General features: G+C 42.4%; 1 protein-coding gene across 16 annotated transcripts in view; it reads left to right on the forward strand.

Annotated features, from left to right (window-relative positions):
• Positions 1-12558, forward strand: part of scrib (scribble planar cell polarity protein) — a 76232-nt gene that overhangs the window by 46076 nt on the left and 17598 nt on the right. For 14 of the 16 annotated variants that reach the window (XM_022199366.2, XM_051940784.1, XM_051940788.1 and 11 more), the window contains 9 exons: positions 382-462; positions 2486-2734; positions 3150-3260; positions 3344-3637; positions 3957-4145; positions 5250-5369; positions 5965-6021; positions 6563-6619; positions 8508-8588. In XM_022199366.2, the coding sequence (XP_022055058.2) occupies positions 382-462; positions 2486-2734; positions 3150-3260; positions 3344-3637; positions 3957-4145; positions 5250-5369; positions 5965-6021; positions 6563-6619; positions 8508-8588 (1239 nt within the window). The remainder of the gene's footprint in view (positions 1-381; positions 463-2485; positions 2735-3149; positions 3261-3343; positions 3638-3956; positions 4146-5249; positions 5370-5964; positions 6022-6562; positions 6620-8507; positions 8589-12558) is intronic. The other 2 variants (XM_051940786.1, XM_022199365.2) reach the window with 1 other exon arrangement.

The following is a 12558-nucleotide window of genomic DNA, read 5'->3' on the forward strand; positions in this document are numbered from 1 at the left end:
ATCGAAGTTATAAACACTTCTAGCTAAATATTCAGCTAATAGTTACTTTTACTCATTAAATAACATTATAGTTTAATTAACATCATGTGAGAACTCTATGCTGTTAGCAAATGCAGCATAAATGCCTGAACGCTGTACATTTCTCTGCCTCTGTGATAAAAGTTTTAAAATGTGCAAAATCTGTTTTCTTCTTTTCTTAAGTACCAACAGCAGAACCTTTAATAATTTAGGGCTCTGTTAATCCTGCAGCTTTGTACCCATCCCCAGTAGCTACAGCGCATTGACGTCATCATCTTCTTCTTCGTCTTGCTTGAAAACACAAATAACAGGTTTAAATAATAAGTTAAATGATAAGCAAACATGTCTTCTGTCTGGTTTTAGGGCATCTACATCTCTCGGATCGCAGAAGGTGGAGCGGCCCACAGAGACAGCACGCTGAGAGTAGGAGACAGGGTGATCTCTGTGAGTATTCCCATCACACATCTCCATCTGGATGCTACAGCATCTATTGTGGTGAAAGCACTCAGAAATAAGCCCTAATTGGATGCTAATCTGAATTATAAACGTTGATGCTGTTGTAGCTGTTAGACCTGGTACCGTTTGGCTTAGCTTAGGAACAGACTTCTAATGAATGTGCTTTATGTTCATATAAATCTGGGGTTCCTAATCTAACAAAATGCCAGAGAAACATTTCATTCATGCCATTTTTATTGCATGTGGTAATACCTCCATGTTTATCGTATAACTGTCAGAGTAACAGCACTGCATTCATCACTCGGGTTGAGTCTTGCCGTGTCTAAAATAGACTGAACTAAATTGTGTTCAGCTTTGAAATGATCTCATCCAACTCTAACATCATAGTCATGAGTTCCTGAGGTGTTATTCTAATATAAACTTCGTACTCATTTCCAACTCCAGTCTCCCTCAGTGCAGTTTTATAGTTGTTTTGGTTAAACAGGGCAACATTTAGGTTGTAGGTTTTACTGCTCAGGCTCTCCTGCATGTCCTTTCTTTGCTCTTTCATGTCCTCCTCTTATCACGGCTTTTCTTTCTGCATACTAGTAGCTCTTGCCTTGCATGTTGTCGTCAAGTCACACCATGCACACTTTTGCAGTTACTGTATTTCTGTAAATGATCTAATGATGACTGAGAAACTGCCCCTCCACAACACTGTCAGATCCTCTGTGCTTTTCACTGGGTTTCCTCTCCTCTTTCCTCTGGCAGTTTTTCTTTGTCTTTCTTTTCTTCTTTCTTCTTCTCACTCTCCTTCCTTCTGCATGCTCACTAATGCATTAAGTGCATCTCTTTGCCTGCTTGGTGGCGGGATGGTGTTGGGGTGAAGTGGGCTGAGCCTGTCGCCCTGCCGGTGTGGTAAACACGTGTTATCACAGCAGCACCGTGGCAGAGTTTCAGCCTCTGGTAAGAGCTGGTACTGTCGGGTCAGTGCTGACCTCTGCTTGTCAGAGTGCAGTTTTTAAGATTGTGCATTCCTGAAGCTACCCCTTTTATATTAAACTCTAAAAACGTTAACTAAACTAATCATGAAGTAGCTACTTTGTGACTAAAGGTGTTTTATAGACTTCCTTGATTGCCTTTGTTGACTTAAGGTCAAACTTTTTGGAGAAACTTCTGCTTGAGTTTTAAGTAAACAAAGGCAAGAAAGGGAGGGAACTGATTAGATTTAAGGTAGTGTCTACAGATACGGACCCGTACCCTTAGCCTGTGGGCTACGGATATGGCACTTTCCCCGGGAGTCACGTGACCAGATCTCGTGTATCTGATTGGCAAATGGCAAGTGCCGTATCCGTAGTCCACAGGCTATGGGTACGGGTCCGTACCTCTAGCAGCAACCATTTGCCAGACAGATACAGACCCGTACGCGAGTCTTGCGAGTCAAGAAGCTGCTAACCACTGCAAACTGTTGAAAGGTAAGCAAAGGTTAAGGTTAGGGTTAGTGTTAGGGTCAGGTTTAGGGTCTGCACCTGTAGTACCGATGCTACGGTCCGTACCGCTAGCGTCTACCGGGAGTCACGTGACCAGATCTCGCGTATCTGATTGGCAAATGGCAAGTGCCGTATCCGTAGTCCACAGGCTACGGGTACGGGTCCATACCTCTAGCAACAACCTAGATTTAAAGGTAGCAGCATGAGCGTTCTTCAGCTCACTTTAGGGGTAGTTTTGCTTGCTCGCAGCTTTTCTCCCTCAGGGAACTTTGCCAGCTTAAATTGCCTGCAGCGTCCTGCTCTTTTTTCTTCTACAAGTTCCTGCTGCTCTGTGTAGGTGTTGGGTTCTTCTTCCAATAACAGTACTCACTTTGATGCATTCACAAAATCAATTAGAAATCAGGATGTTTTAAGTACATCTTCCCTCTGAAGACAGACGGCATGTTTTTGCGCTCTGCTACTCATCGTTTCGTTGGTAAATGATGACTGAGAGCATCCTGGTGGGCTGACACCCTCCGTGGTTGGTTTTACTGTCGATCCAGATCAATGGTGTAGACATGACAGAGGCCAGGCATGACCAGGCAGTAGCGCTCCTTACCGGCACCTCCCCCACCATCACCCTCCTGGTGGAGCGAGACCCGAATGCACCAGGGGGCTCTCCAGGTCAGTCTCGAGCACGAGCCCACTCCCCTCCGCCTCCAGAACCCTCAGAGTCTCCGGACCAGGAGGAGGACGGACTTTCCCTTCACGGGAACCACCTGAGCCGGATGGAGGACGAGTATCCCATCGAGGTGACTGATTTCATTCCCCTTCTTCAGTATGTAGTTAGTTCTTACGTAGTTTGAGTAGAACACGCTGTAGAAACCTCTGTGAAATACTTGGTGTTAATGTTTGTTTATGTGGCCCCTACCTTATCCTTAACGCTGTCCAGTTCCAGAGAAGGTGGTGCATGGTATGAAGGCTTGGTCTAATTTAAATGGTGGTTTACTCTAGACTGTAGCCTGCTAGTAGTTATCAGTAACACACAGATAAGGCTGTTTGCTGAATAGAGATAGACTGTATGTGCGTGCAGCAGAAACCTGACTGTTTATTAGACTATAATAGTTGTAGATATGATTGTCCTTTGTGACCTGAAGCTTAATTTATTCACTTTTTTCAATGTAAATTTGAAATAATTTCAAAATCTCTTGCCTCTAATCCTGACAGGAGGTGACCCTGGTGAAGTCCGGCGGCCCTCTCGGCCTGAGCATCGTTGGAGGCAGCGACCACGCCAGTCACCCCTTCGGCATCAACGAACCTGGGGTGTTCATATCAAAGGTAGAACTTGGTAGAGTTGTGAGGTTCCTTGCTTGCCATTTTTGTGTTTTTGCGTCTCCTACTTATGTTCTCTGCATTTTCAGGTGATTCCTCACGGTCTGGCGTGTCAAAGTGGACTTCGCGTCGGGGATCGTATACTGGAGGTGAACTCCATCGACCTGCGTCACGCTACGCACCAGGAGGCTGTGCGGGCCCTTCTGGCCAACAAGCAGGAGATCAATATGTTGGTTCGGAGGGACCCTTCACCTCCTGGGATGCAGGAAATCATGATCCAGAAGCAGCCAGGAGAGAAGCTGGGCATCAGTATCCGTGGAGGGGCCAAGGGTCACGCTGGAAACCCCTTCGACCCCACGGATGAGGGCATCTTCATCTCAAAGGTTCTTAAACTATCTAAAACGGCAAATCTTTGCACCACACATTTAAATCATACACATATTAAGACGTTTGCGCCTTCCTCAAATGAGTTTGATCCATTCTTTTTAGCTTTAGCCAACCAGCTTGCTGAATGGCAACTTTATTTGACTCCATTAACCACTTGGTAAAAATAAGGATGCTCATTTCTGAGCTGTCTTTCTGACAGTATTGTTAAATTATGCTTAATTCTGATGAGTTTCTGGGTGTGCATTTAGACTAGTTTTAACATGAATTTATGTTTGATTGGAAATTAGTAATCTGGGACATCTCTTTTGTTTGCAGGTGAGTTCGACGGGTGCAGCAGCAAGAGACGGACGGCTGCAGGTCGGCATGCGTATCCTGGAGGTGAACAACCACAGTCTGCTGGGGATGACGCACACCGAGGCGGTGCGAGTGCTCCGAGCTGTCGGCGACTCTCTGGTCATGCTGGTGTGTGACGGCTTCGACCCACGAAAGGTGGCTGCTGTGGAGGTGAGACAGATGAGCTGTACAGAAGAAATGACCTCCGATGTGACTCTGTTTACGTTGACTGACCTATACAGGGGGTCCTCGGTTTATGACGTCCTCGACCTACGATGTTTCATCATTACATCGTTACTGGTTACATGGAACTAGTTGGTGAGCGGAGTGGAGGAATACACCGTCACGCAGTGCTATATGACGGCTTTGTTTACATTCGCCGGTTGTAAGCTATCTTGGATTGTGCTACATTTGCTAACATTTTTCCCTTCATTATGGCTCCCAAGTTTAAGTCAAACTCGTCTGATGCTTCGAAGAAAAGGAAAGCCATCTCCACATGTGCTGTCTTCACTGCAACACAAAAGCTGCAGCTAGTTAACACGCATGAGTTTAACTAGTTAAACTCATGCATGCAAAATGACTTGAGTTGTAGCAAACTTGACTTCTTTACTGTGACTCTTGATGCACATTTCAGAGTGAAACCTGCAACAAAACAGAATAAAACAACATAAATGCATGTAAATAAATCCTTTCAATTTAACCAGTGAGTCCAAAAATCTAGTGAATTACTTACAACGTTGCCTCTGTGGCGTTTACAAAGTAGAGTGCTCTGCATCCAGAAAAGCACATATGTGTGTAATGGTAAACATCAAATTAGCAGATAGGAAGGGACAACAGACAACTTCAAAATAAAGGCTTTTTCAAAATTAAAGTACATCGATATTTCTGCCTTAAGGGCATCACACCATGGAAGTGAAATAGATTTAATAAAATGCTCAGAACAGGGCAAAATGCTGACGAAAGTTGGCATTTTTAGATCAAGTTGGAAAAACGGTGCCACATATTCTGTTACCTTCTTGTAAAATGCTTCATACATGCATGAAAGGCATTGGTATTCGTGACTTTTGTGAAGAACTGATTGACATCGTGATGAACGTAACGGATTTGTTTACATTTTCTCTGGATTTCTGGCTTGCGGCAAAAATCAACTTCTCTCAATCTGTAGGAAGGGATCTCCAACGTAAGTCGAGGACCCCCTCTGTGTGTGTTTTTGGTCAGTTAGCTGGTTGTAGAGATAAAGCTGCCCGCTCTAACTCTCTGCGTTATTTTTTCCAGGCGTCTCCTGGCATCATTGCCAACCCGTTTGCAACTGGAATTGTACGGAAGAACAGCATGGAGAGCATCTCTTCTATAGACCGAGATCTGAGCCCAGAGGAGATGGACATACTACAGAAGGTACAGTGAAGATTAGGCACTGATTTGTGTATTGATTTTAACTGATTTGGTATTTTAATTACCATAGATAGATACCGACTGTGGGACTACTCAAAGCTTCAGGAACCCCATGTATGTGAAATGCAGAGCTTTCCTTTGTACATTTTGAAGTTCAGCACAGTTAAGCATCATCCAAACAGAGCCCATTTCCATGTGAATAGACGAATGAATCAAATGTTTGGTTCAGTGATTCTGTCAGCAGTTTGGTGGAGTTCTGAGCACAGCTTCACCCACTCCAGCCATGCACACCACACGCACCATCTTTTTACCAGAGCAGCCAGAATGCGCCAGCACAGTTGTTTGTTTGGTCCAGATTAGCTTTTGGGAGGCTGCCCGTCCTAAAGGAATGTAGGCATCTGTTTGTTTGTTGAAAAATACCCTTCTGTTGTTTCTCTGCGCACGTTTTTGATCGATTTGTCAGAAACACCTGTCAGGGCACTCGTATAGAAACAGCTCTGGTTTTCAGTTACAGACCGTGTTGATGCTGAGGTTTTTACAGGATGAAGAGTGGCTTTTTTTCAGCATTTTAAGACTCTTAAATGTTGCTCTTCTCCAGGAGTCTGAGATGGTGAGAGAGACGTCGCAGTGGGAGCGAGAAGAGATGGAGAAAGTGGTAAGAGAAAGTGAAAATCCACTTCTGCAAGAGGTGCAATTCTATGTCAGATCAGCAGATTTTTTTTTTCTCTATTATGGCTCAAAAAAACAAGTCAACCAAATTGTTCGGTGGAGCTTTAGACGCTCAGGTTTGTCTGTTAGCGGGTGAATGAAGCTTCCCCTCTGCACCCTGTGTGGGTTTTGTGTTTGACAGAACTGTTCCTGCAATGTCCCACCTTGCATGCTTTTTCTGCTCCCATAACTAATGAATAGAGAACTTTCTAATGTGTGCGGATTCTATCCTTTTCTTTCCCTTCTGTTTCTCTCTCTCCTTTTACCTCCGTTGTGTTTGGTGTGATACGAAATCATCCAATCATCCCATCTCCATACCACCTTCTCCTCTGCTGTTTTTCTCCACTTGAACTCCTCTAACACTTCTTTCCTACACTATAAATCCTCCATTTTCTTCCTTCACCCCCCTTCATTGCATCACCGTGTGACTGTGTGTGGTCGGGTGTCTTCCTTCTGTACTCTACTCCTCCCTTCCTCTTTTGGTGAAGGAGCGAATGCGCTTGGAGCGTGAGGAGGCAACTCGCCTGCTAGAAGAGGAGACTGAGGTGAGACACTCCTCATCGGCAGGACGTCAGACAAACTGTTCAGAACCGCCCTTTAACCACAAACGCCACAAAAATGCTGCTAGCGGATTTTACCATTTTACTTAATCCTTTGACGTTAAACAAGCTGGGTTAGTTTTACTAGAGAAGGCACTCAATAACTCTAATAGATGTCCAGGTGATGTAAAGGTAAAAGCAGGATATAATTAAGTGAATAATAATCCTAATAAACTCTTATAGCTCACTTATGAAGTGCTTTACAAAACATTAAAATACACAAAACATTAAATAAAATGGTAGAAGAGATATAACATAAGTAAAAGACAGTGCAACTTTAAAAAGACCAATAACCAAGCATCAGAGAAGGAATTAGAAGTTGTAGAAATGCTTGTTTGTACAACAGATGGATTTTAAAACCTTTTTAGGCTAAGAAATTGACTGACTGCTTATTTAAAAGTGTTGGGACTTAACAGTGAAAGCAGTCTTCATTAGTTATTTAGCCTGCACTGAAGGATCTTTAACAGTATCTGGGTTTCACATTTCAGGGGTCGAGGTGCAGAATATGGTGCTAAAAGTTCCAATATATAGAGTGGAGCCAGACAGGAAATGCATTTGAACTAGGGTTGGGGTTGATTGCAATTGATGCTTCGTTGGTGGAAGTAGGCAGACTGGATTATTGATGTGAGATTGTACTGTCGACGATGACACCCAGACTCTTAACCTGAAGGGAGGAGTTATCAGTGTGGAGAGAAAAGCTGTTGGTTTTGGATAAAGTGGAGTTTAGGGTGGAGTTTAGGGTGAACCAGGTTTTAATTTCAGCGATGCAATCAGTGAGTAAGCTGGGCGGGAGAGTGGACGAGGGTTCACTGGTGAGGTAGAGGTGGGTGTCATCCACGTATTACACTTGAAATCGTAATGCTGTAGTCAATTTTATGATTTATATACATTTAAAAAAACACTTCAGTTGCATCCATGACATCTTAAAACCCATAAAATTAGAATCAATATTTCTAGATTTGTACTTTTTAAGGGAGAGAGGTAGAACCAGGCTTTGATAAAGCGTTGATATTTTGGGTCTGCTCTTCAGTTTGTTATGAAAGAATGTGGTGTCATCATGCTAAGATCTAAAGAGACAAAGTTGTGGATGCCTGAGAGTTAAGTGCTCTTGACACTTTAAACAAGGTTGGAATTTTTTGTTCTTCGTAGACCAAAGACGGCTTCGTACGAGCTCTGAATCATGGTGGTGGAAATGTTGTAGTTTGGGATTTCTTCACTTCTTCATGGCAGCTTGTAGTCAATAATTTAACTATGAATTCTGCATCATATCAAAGGCTGCTCAAAGATAATGCGAGGCCATCTGTATCGAAGTTCAGCCAGAAGTCTCCGGTAATTAAGTCAGCCAACCAGCTTCCCCAGATGGAGATCCCTAATGCAGTTAGCAACATGTCCGTTGTAGGCGGCTGATTTTTGTGTTTGGCTTCGGTCACACGGAAAACAAACATTTAAATTGAATCATGTAGAAACGGCCTTTCTTTGGAAAGCTGCAGGGAGCTCATGCTAATTACTTCATGAAATGTTGTTCACAAGGTGTTTAGTGCAACTACTCATTTCCCTGAATCTCTACAACAAAAGATTGCAAAGTTAGAACATAGAAACTGAGGAAATTAGATGCCTAGTGATTCAGAAGTACAAGATTTCTTCAAGCAAAATTTCTCCAGTCAGTTCAAATCTACAGGATGTGAAAGTCTGGATCCTTTACTCACTTTTCTCTTTTGATTTTTACATACTTTCCCTCACAAAACTAATTAATTCTGAATGCATTCGACCTTGTTGAGAAAGAAACCTCAGCCTAGACCTCCTCTCACCTCTGTGTCTGTTTATTCCCCATTAGAACATTGGCACTGGACCTCTAAAACTTGACTACAAAACCCTGGCTGCCCTGCCCACCACCAGCCTACAGAAGGTCAACAGGGTGAGTCTGGCTTTATGTTTGAATGTCGTCCGGCAGCGGCGGAAGATAAACCGAGTGAATGAATCATTTTGCTTTTCAACGTGGAGCCCTTTCACGTCATAAACTGCTGGTATTTGGTGTGTGGCCTAAGTTGGAAATGGCCTTCAAAGCTCAGAATAGATCTCTGCGTGGAACCTGTCGCGTTTACATCCTTGGAAATTCAAGAGACCCAGAGCTGACCAGTTGCCCCTCCGGGAGGCCTTAACCCCAAGTCACCATGGTTGTTGGTGGCTCCAAGGCCAGAAACTACAACATATCAGGCCAATATGTCCACTGAGCTCAAGCATATATGACGAGACATGACTTGAATGGAAGGAAATAACGTAAATGATGGATAAAGAAGCTTGTGTGGAGACTAAACTTATTCAGGAAGAAGTACAGAAGACAACTCTGTGAGAAAGACAAAGAAAAATGGGGGAAATGAAAGGAGGCCGAAGCTCTGGCGGTGTCCTGGGTGGTAAAAGAAGTGAGTGTGCTGCGATGGGGGAAGGGGACAGCTGCCCGCTATCCACCGGCCTATCCTCGGCGATATTTTAAACCTGCATCTGGCTCTGAAGTGGACGGAGGCTGTCGGGTGGGTGGAGGGGGGGGATGCCAGGCAGACAGGGAGGGTGTCGTCAAAGAGGAGCAGACAAGAGTTTCAGTTCCCAAAGTCCTCGCAGGAGTAAGTTTGAGTGGACGTACAGCTCTGTCGTGTTACCATCCTACAGTGAGTACAAAGATCCTACTCTAGCAGGAGCTCACTCTGTCAGCTTTATTATCTGTCTTCTTTCTTGTATTTTCTTCTACTTCTGTCGCTGATTCTTGTCTCACTTATTTTGGTCAAACTATTTTAAACAAACTCTAAAGGACAGATTCTTGTCTTTATGTGAAAAGTTGCGAAAACTGTAACTAGAGCGGGAAAGGTTATTTTCTAGACCTCTGTCCTGTAGACAGCATTACAGCAGAACTTAACCTACATTTTCCATGCAGCTGTTCATACTCGGTGTGTTCGAGCTGGATTTGCTGCTCAGCCACGTGTTCCTGCTCACTGTGTTACAGAAACAGCGTTTGAAGAACAGAGACTCAGGTCGGAACTGGATTTGTGTATTTATAAAAGGTTTATACTCGACTTGAAAATGAAAATATTAGTGTTACAAGATTGCTTTTTTTGGCTGCACGAGACTGACAACTTTAATAGATTAGAAAAATGTTAAGATTTGTGAAAAAGGCTTCATTTTACTGGAGCTTATTTTGCAGTTAGCCTTAGGTTGTGTGTTACTCTTTTGAGTTAGCATCTCAGACATAAGCAGGCCATTTTTTTTAAAACAATGAAATTAATGTTGTTTAACGGTAATTAACACGTTTCTGAAGATTTTCCGCAATAGCCTAAGACGCGGATTCTTTTTTTAAACCCCGGTGTAAAATGGCTATATAAAATTTTGAGTTTTTATTCTCACTAAGCTATTTAGGTTGATTGTTCGGCTGTTTAGATTCTAATTAAACTGAATATTCCACTAATGTTCCCTTGTAGTTGTGCATATTTCAGTTGGCCAACTAGCCATACTTTCCCCTGTTCTTACCAACATCATCTGGTTTGTTTAATTAATGTTTTATTTGTCATGTGAACGCCTCGTTCTATCGTTACTTTAACCGCCTAATTGAAGACAGGTTTCAATATTTGCACGTTGTTCAAATACCTGTTAATATTTAAGTCTTTCATAATGTTTGCAAAACTGCATGTCCAAGAGAAAAATCCACATTTGTGGTCATGAGGAGACACACAATGACTTTAAGCTGTTGCAATTTCAGCTCCAGCAATTTATTAATTGATGAGTTGTCAACTATTGAATTAATCGGCAACCATTCTGATAATTTGTCAATCAGTTTGAGTAATTTTCTGATTCCAGCTGCTTGAATTTGATTTTTTTTTTTTTTTTTGGTTTCTTTATTTTTCTGTGGCAGTAAATATCTGAGTATCTTTAGGATGCAGAAGAAATAAAACAAGACATTTGAAGACGTGATCAGTTTTTTTCAATAAAGATAACATTAAATGAATCAGAAATATAGTGTAGACATTGTTAATGTAGTAAATGACTATTCTAGCTGGAAACAGCTGATTTTTAATGGAATACCTCCATAGGGGTACAGAGGAACATTTCCAGCAACCATCACTCCTGTGTTCTAATGCTACATTGTGTTAGCTAATGGTGTTGAAAGGCTCATTGATGATTAGAAAACCCTTGTGCATTTATGTTAGCACATGAATAAAAGTGTGAGCTTTCATGGAAAACATAAAATAGTTTGGGTGACCCCAAACTTTTGAACAGTAGTGTCTCTGTTAGTTGCAGTCTGCAGTGAAACCCCAATTCTGATTGTATACATGTCCAAAACATAATCTGAACATTGGAATGATAGCTAATGGTACAATTGGAAAAAGGACTAGTTGGAAAAAGCTTCTTACATGACCTGCATCAAATTCTAAATGCTGTCATATTCAGACTGACTGTGTGTTTTAGGATTGCAGTGTGTCTAGTCAGTTCTAATTGAATCTTTCTTGGAACTCTGGCTGTGCTTTTAGTTTCTGGTATTGTACATTCACAGTTCCCAGCACGGCTGCAGACAGCTCAGTGTGTCGGCATGCCGGCGAGCTGGCAGCCTAACTCTCCTCACTCACACCAGAACCCCAGCTGTCCCCCACAGTCTGTCGAAGCCAAAAGGCCACTCGTCCACATTCCATCCCACTGACCCTCATCGAGCTGACTCTCTTTCAGTCAGCATGCAGAGAGCCGCGTTACAATGCTCCTTGCATTCTTAGTCTGGCTATTTTGATTATCACCAGATATGTCAAGGCCACGTCACAGATTCCTCTGTAGTTAAGTGTGGTCATCTGGTGTGACCTGAAGAGTTTTTTTTAGGCTTTAGTTGTGTTGAAAAGCACCACAGTGTCGGGTTTCTCCTCTGTCACAGAGCATGTGTTGGTTTAAAAGCGGAATATTTTCTGTCCTGCAGCAGCCGTCCTCTCTGTTACAGTAGAAGCTGAAGGTGTGCTGGAGCCTGAACGTCTCGCAGCTCTGATAATATGTTTATTTAAAGCCTGACTGCAGTTATACGTCTGTCTAGTAACACGCAGAACCAGTGAAGTCTTGAATGATGGCTGCCGAGAAACTTATCTTAAAGGCTTCAGCAGAGATTTAGCGATGTGAGCGGCTCTTTTTTAGCAACGAGAGGCTTCTGTGTCGGGTTTCCATTTACAGAAGCGCATAGCAGGACACAGGAATTCCTTCTCCTGTCTTGTTTTAAATGATCTATTACTTTAACTACCTTATTTCTCAAATATTGTATTGATTTGCCTGTAAAATCTAATGAACATGTTGAACCTCTGTATTTTAGGTTTCCTTATGATGTGTAGTTTTGTTTTTCTGCCCTAATTCTTTGTTAAACATACATTTAAGTTTAGAAAATGTAAGGATTAAACCGATGAACATCGCTCAAACCACTATGTGCTTTTTACTTTACAAGAAGAGTTTTAAGTTAGTGCATTTCAAAAGCCCTTTCTGCTCAGGACTAGTATTACCTGGAGGTTTGTAGTAATTCATAATAATTGCTGAATTTGTTTACAAGTTGTTGTTTTTTCTGCAAGGCTTTTCTTTTCTTTGTGCCTTTTTTGTTTGCATCCGTCCTGCTTAAGAATTATGGAGGCTACGTTGGCAAATAGGAATGAAAGTTTGGAGCATTTTGGGACTAAATACAGAGACAGAAAGCTCAAATCCATCTCGATGGATTTGATTAGATGGATGACGTGGCAGCATCCAGTTAGGAACATCTTACTGTCTTTTAACAAGCTTAGCAGTTATTATGTGGCAGCCCATTAATCTGCAGATAATGTCAGTGAATAGAGCAAAACAGACTTTGCCTTTTGCTTATGAATGTGTCACACGAAACACAGACG

This window comes from Acanthochromis polyacanthus, chromosome 20, assembly GCF_021347895.1.
Source record: "Acanthochromis polyacanthus isolate Apoly-LR-REF ecotype Palm Island chromosome 20, KAUST_Apoly_ChrSc, whole genome shotgun sequence".
NCBI classification, from domain to species: Eukaryota; Metazoa; Chordata; class Actinopteri; family Pomacentridae; genus Acanthochromis; species Acanthochromis polyacanthus.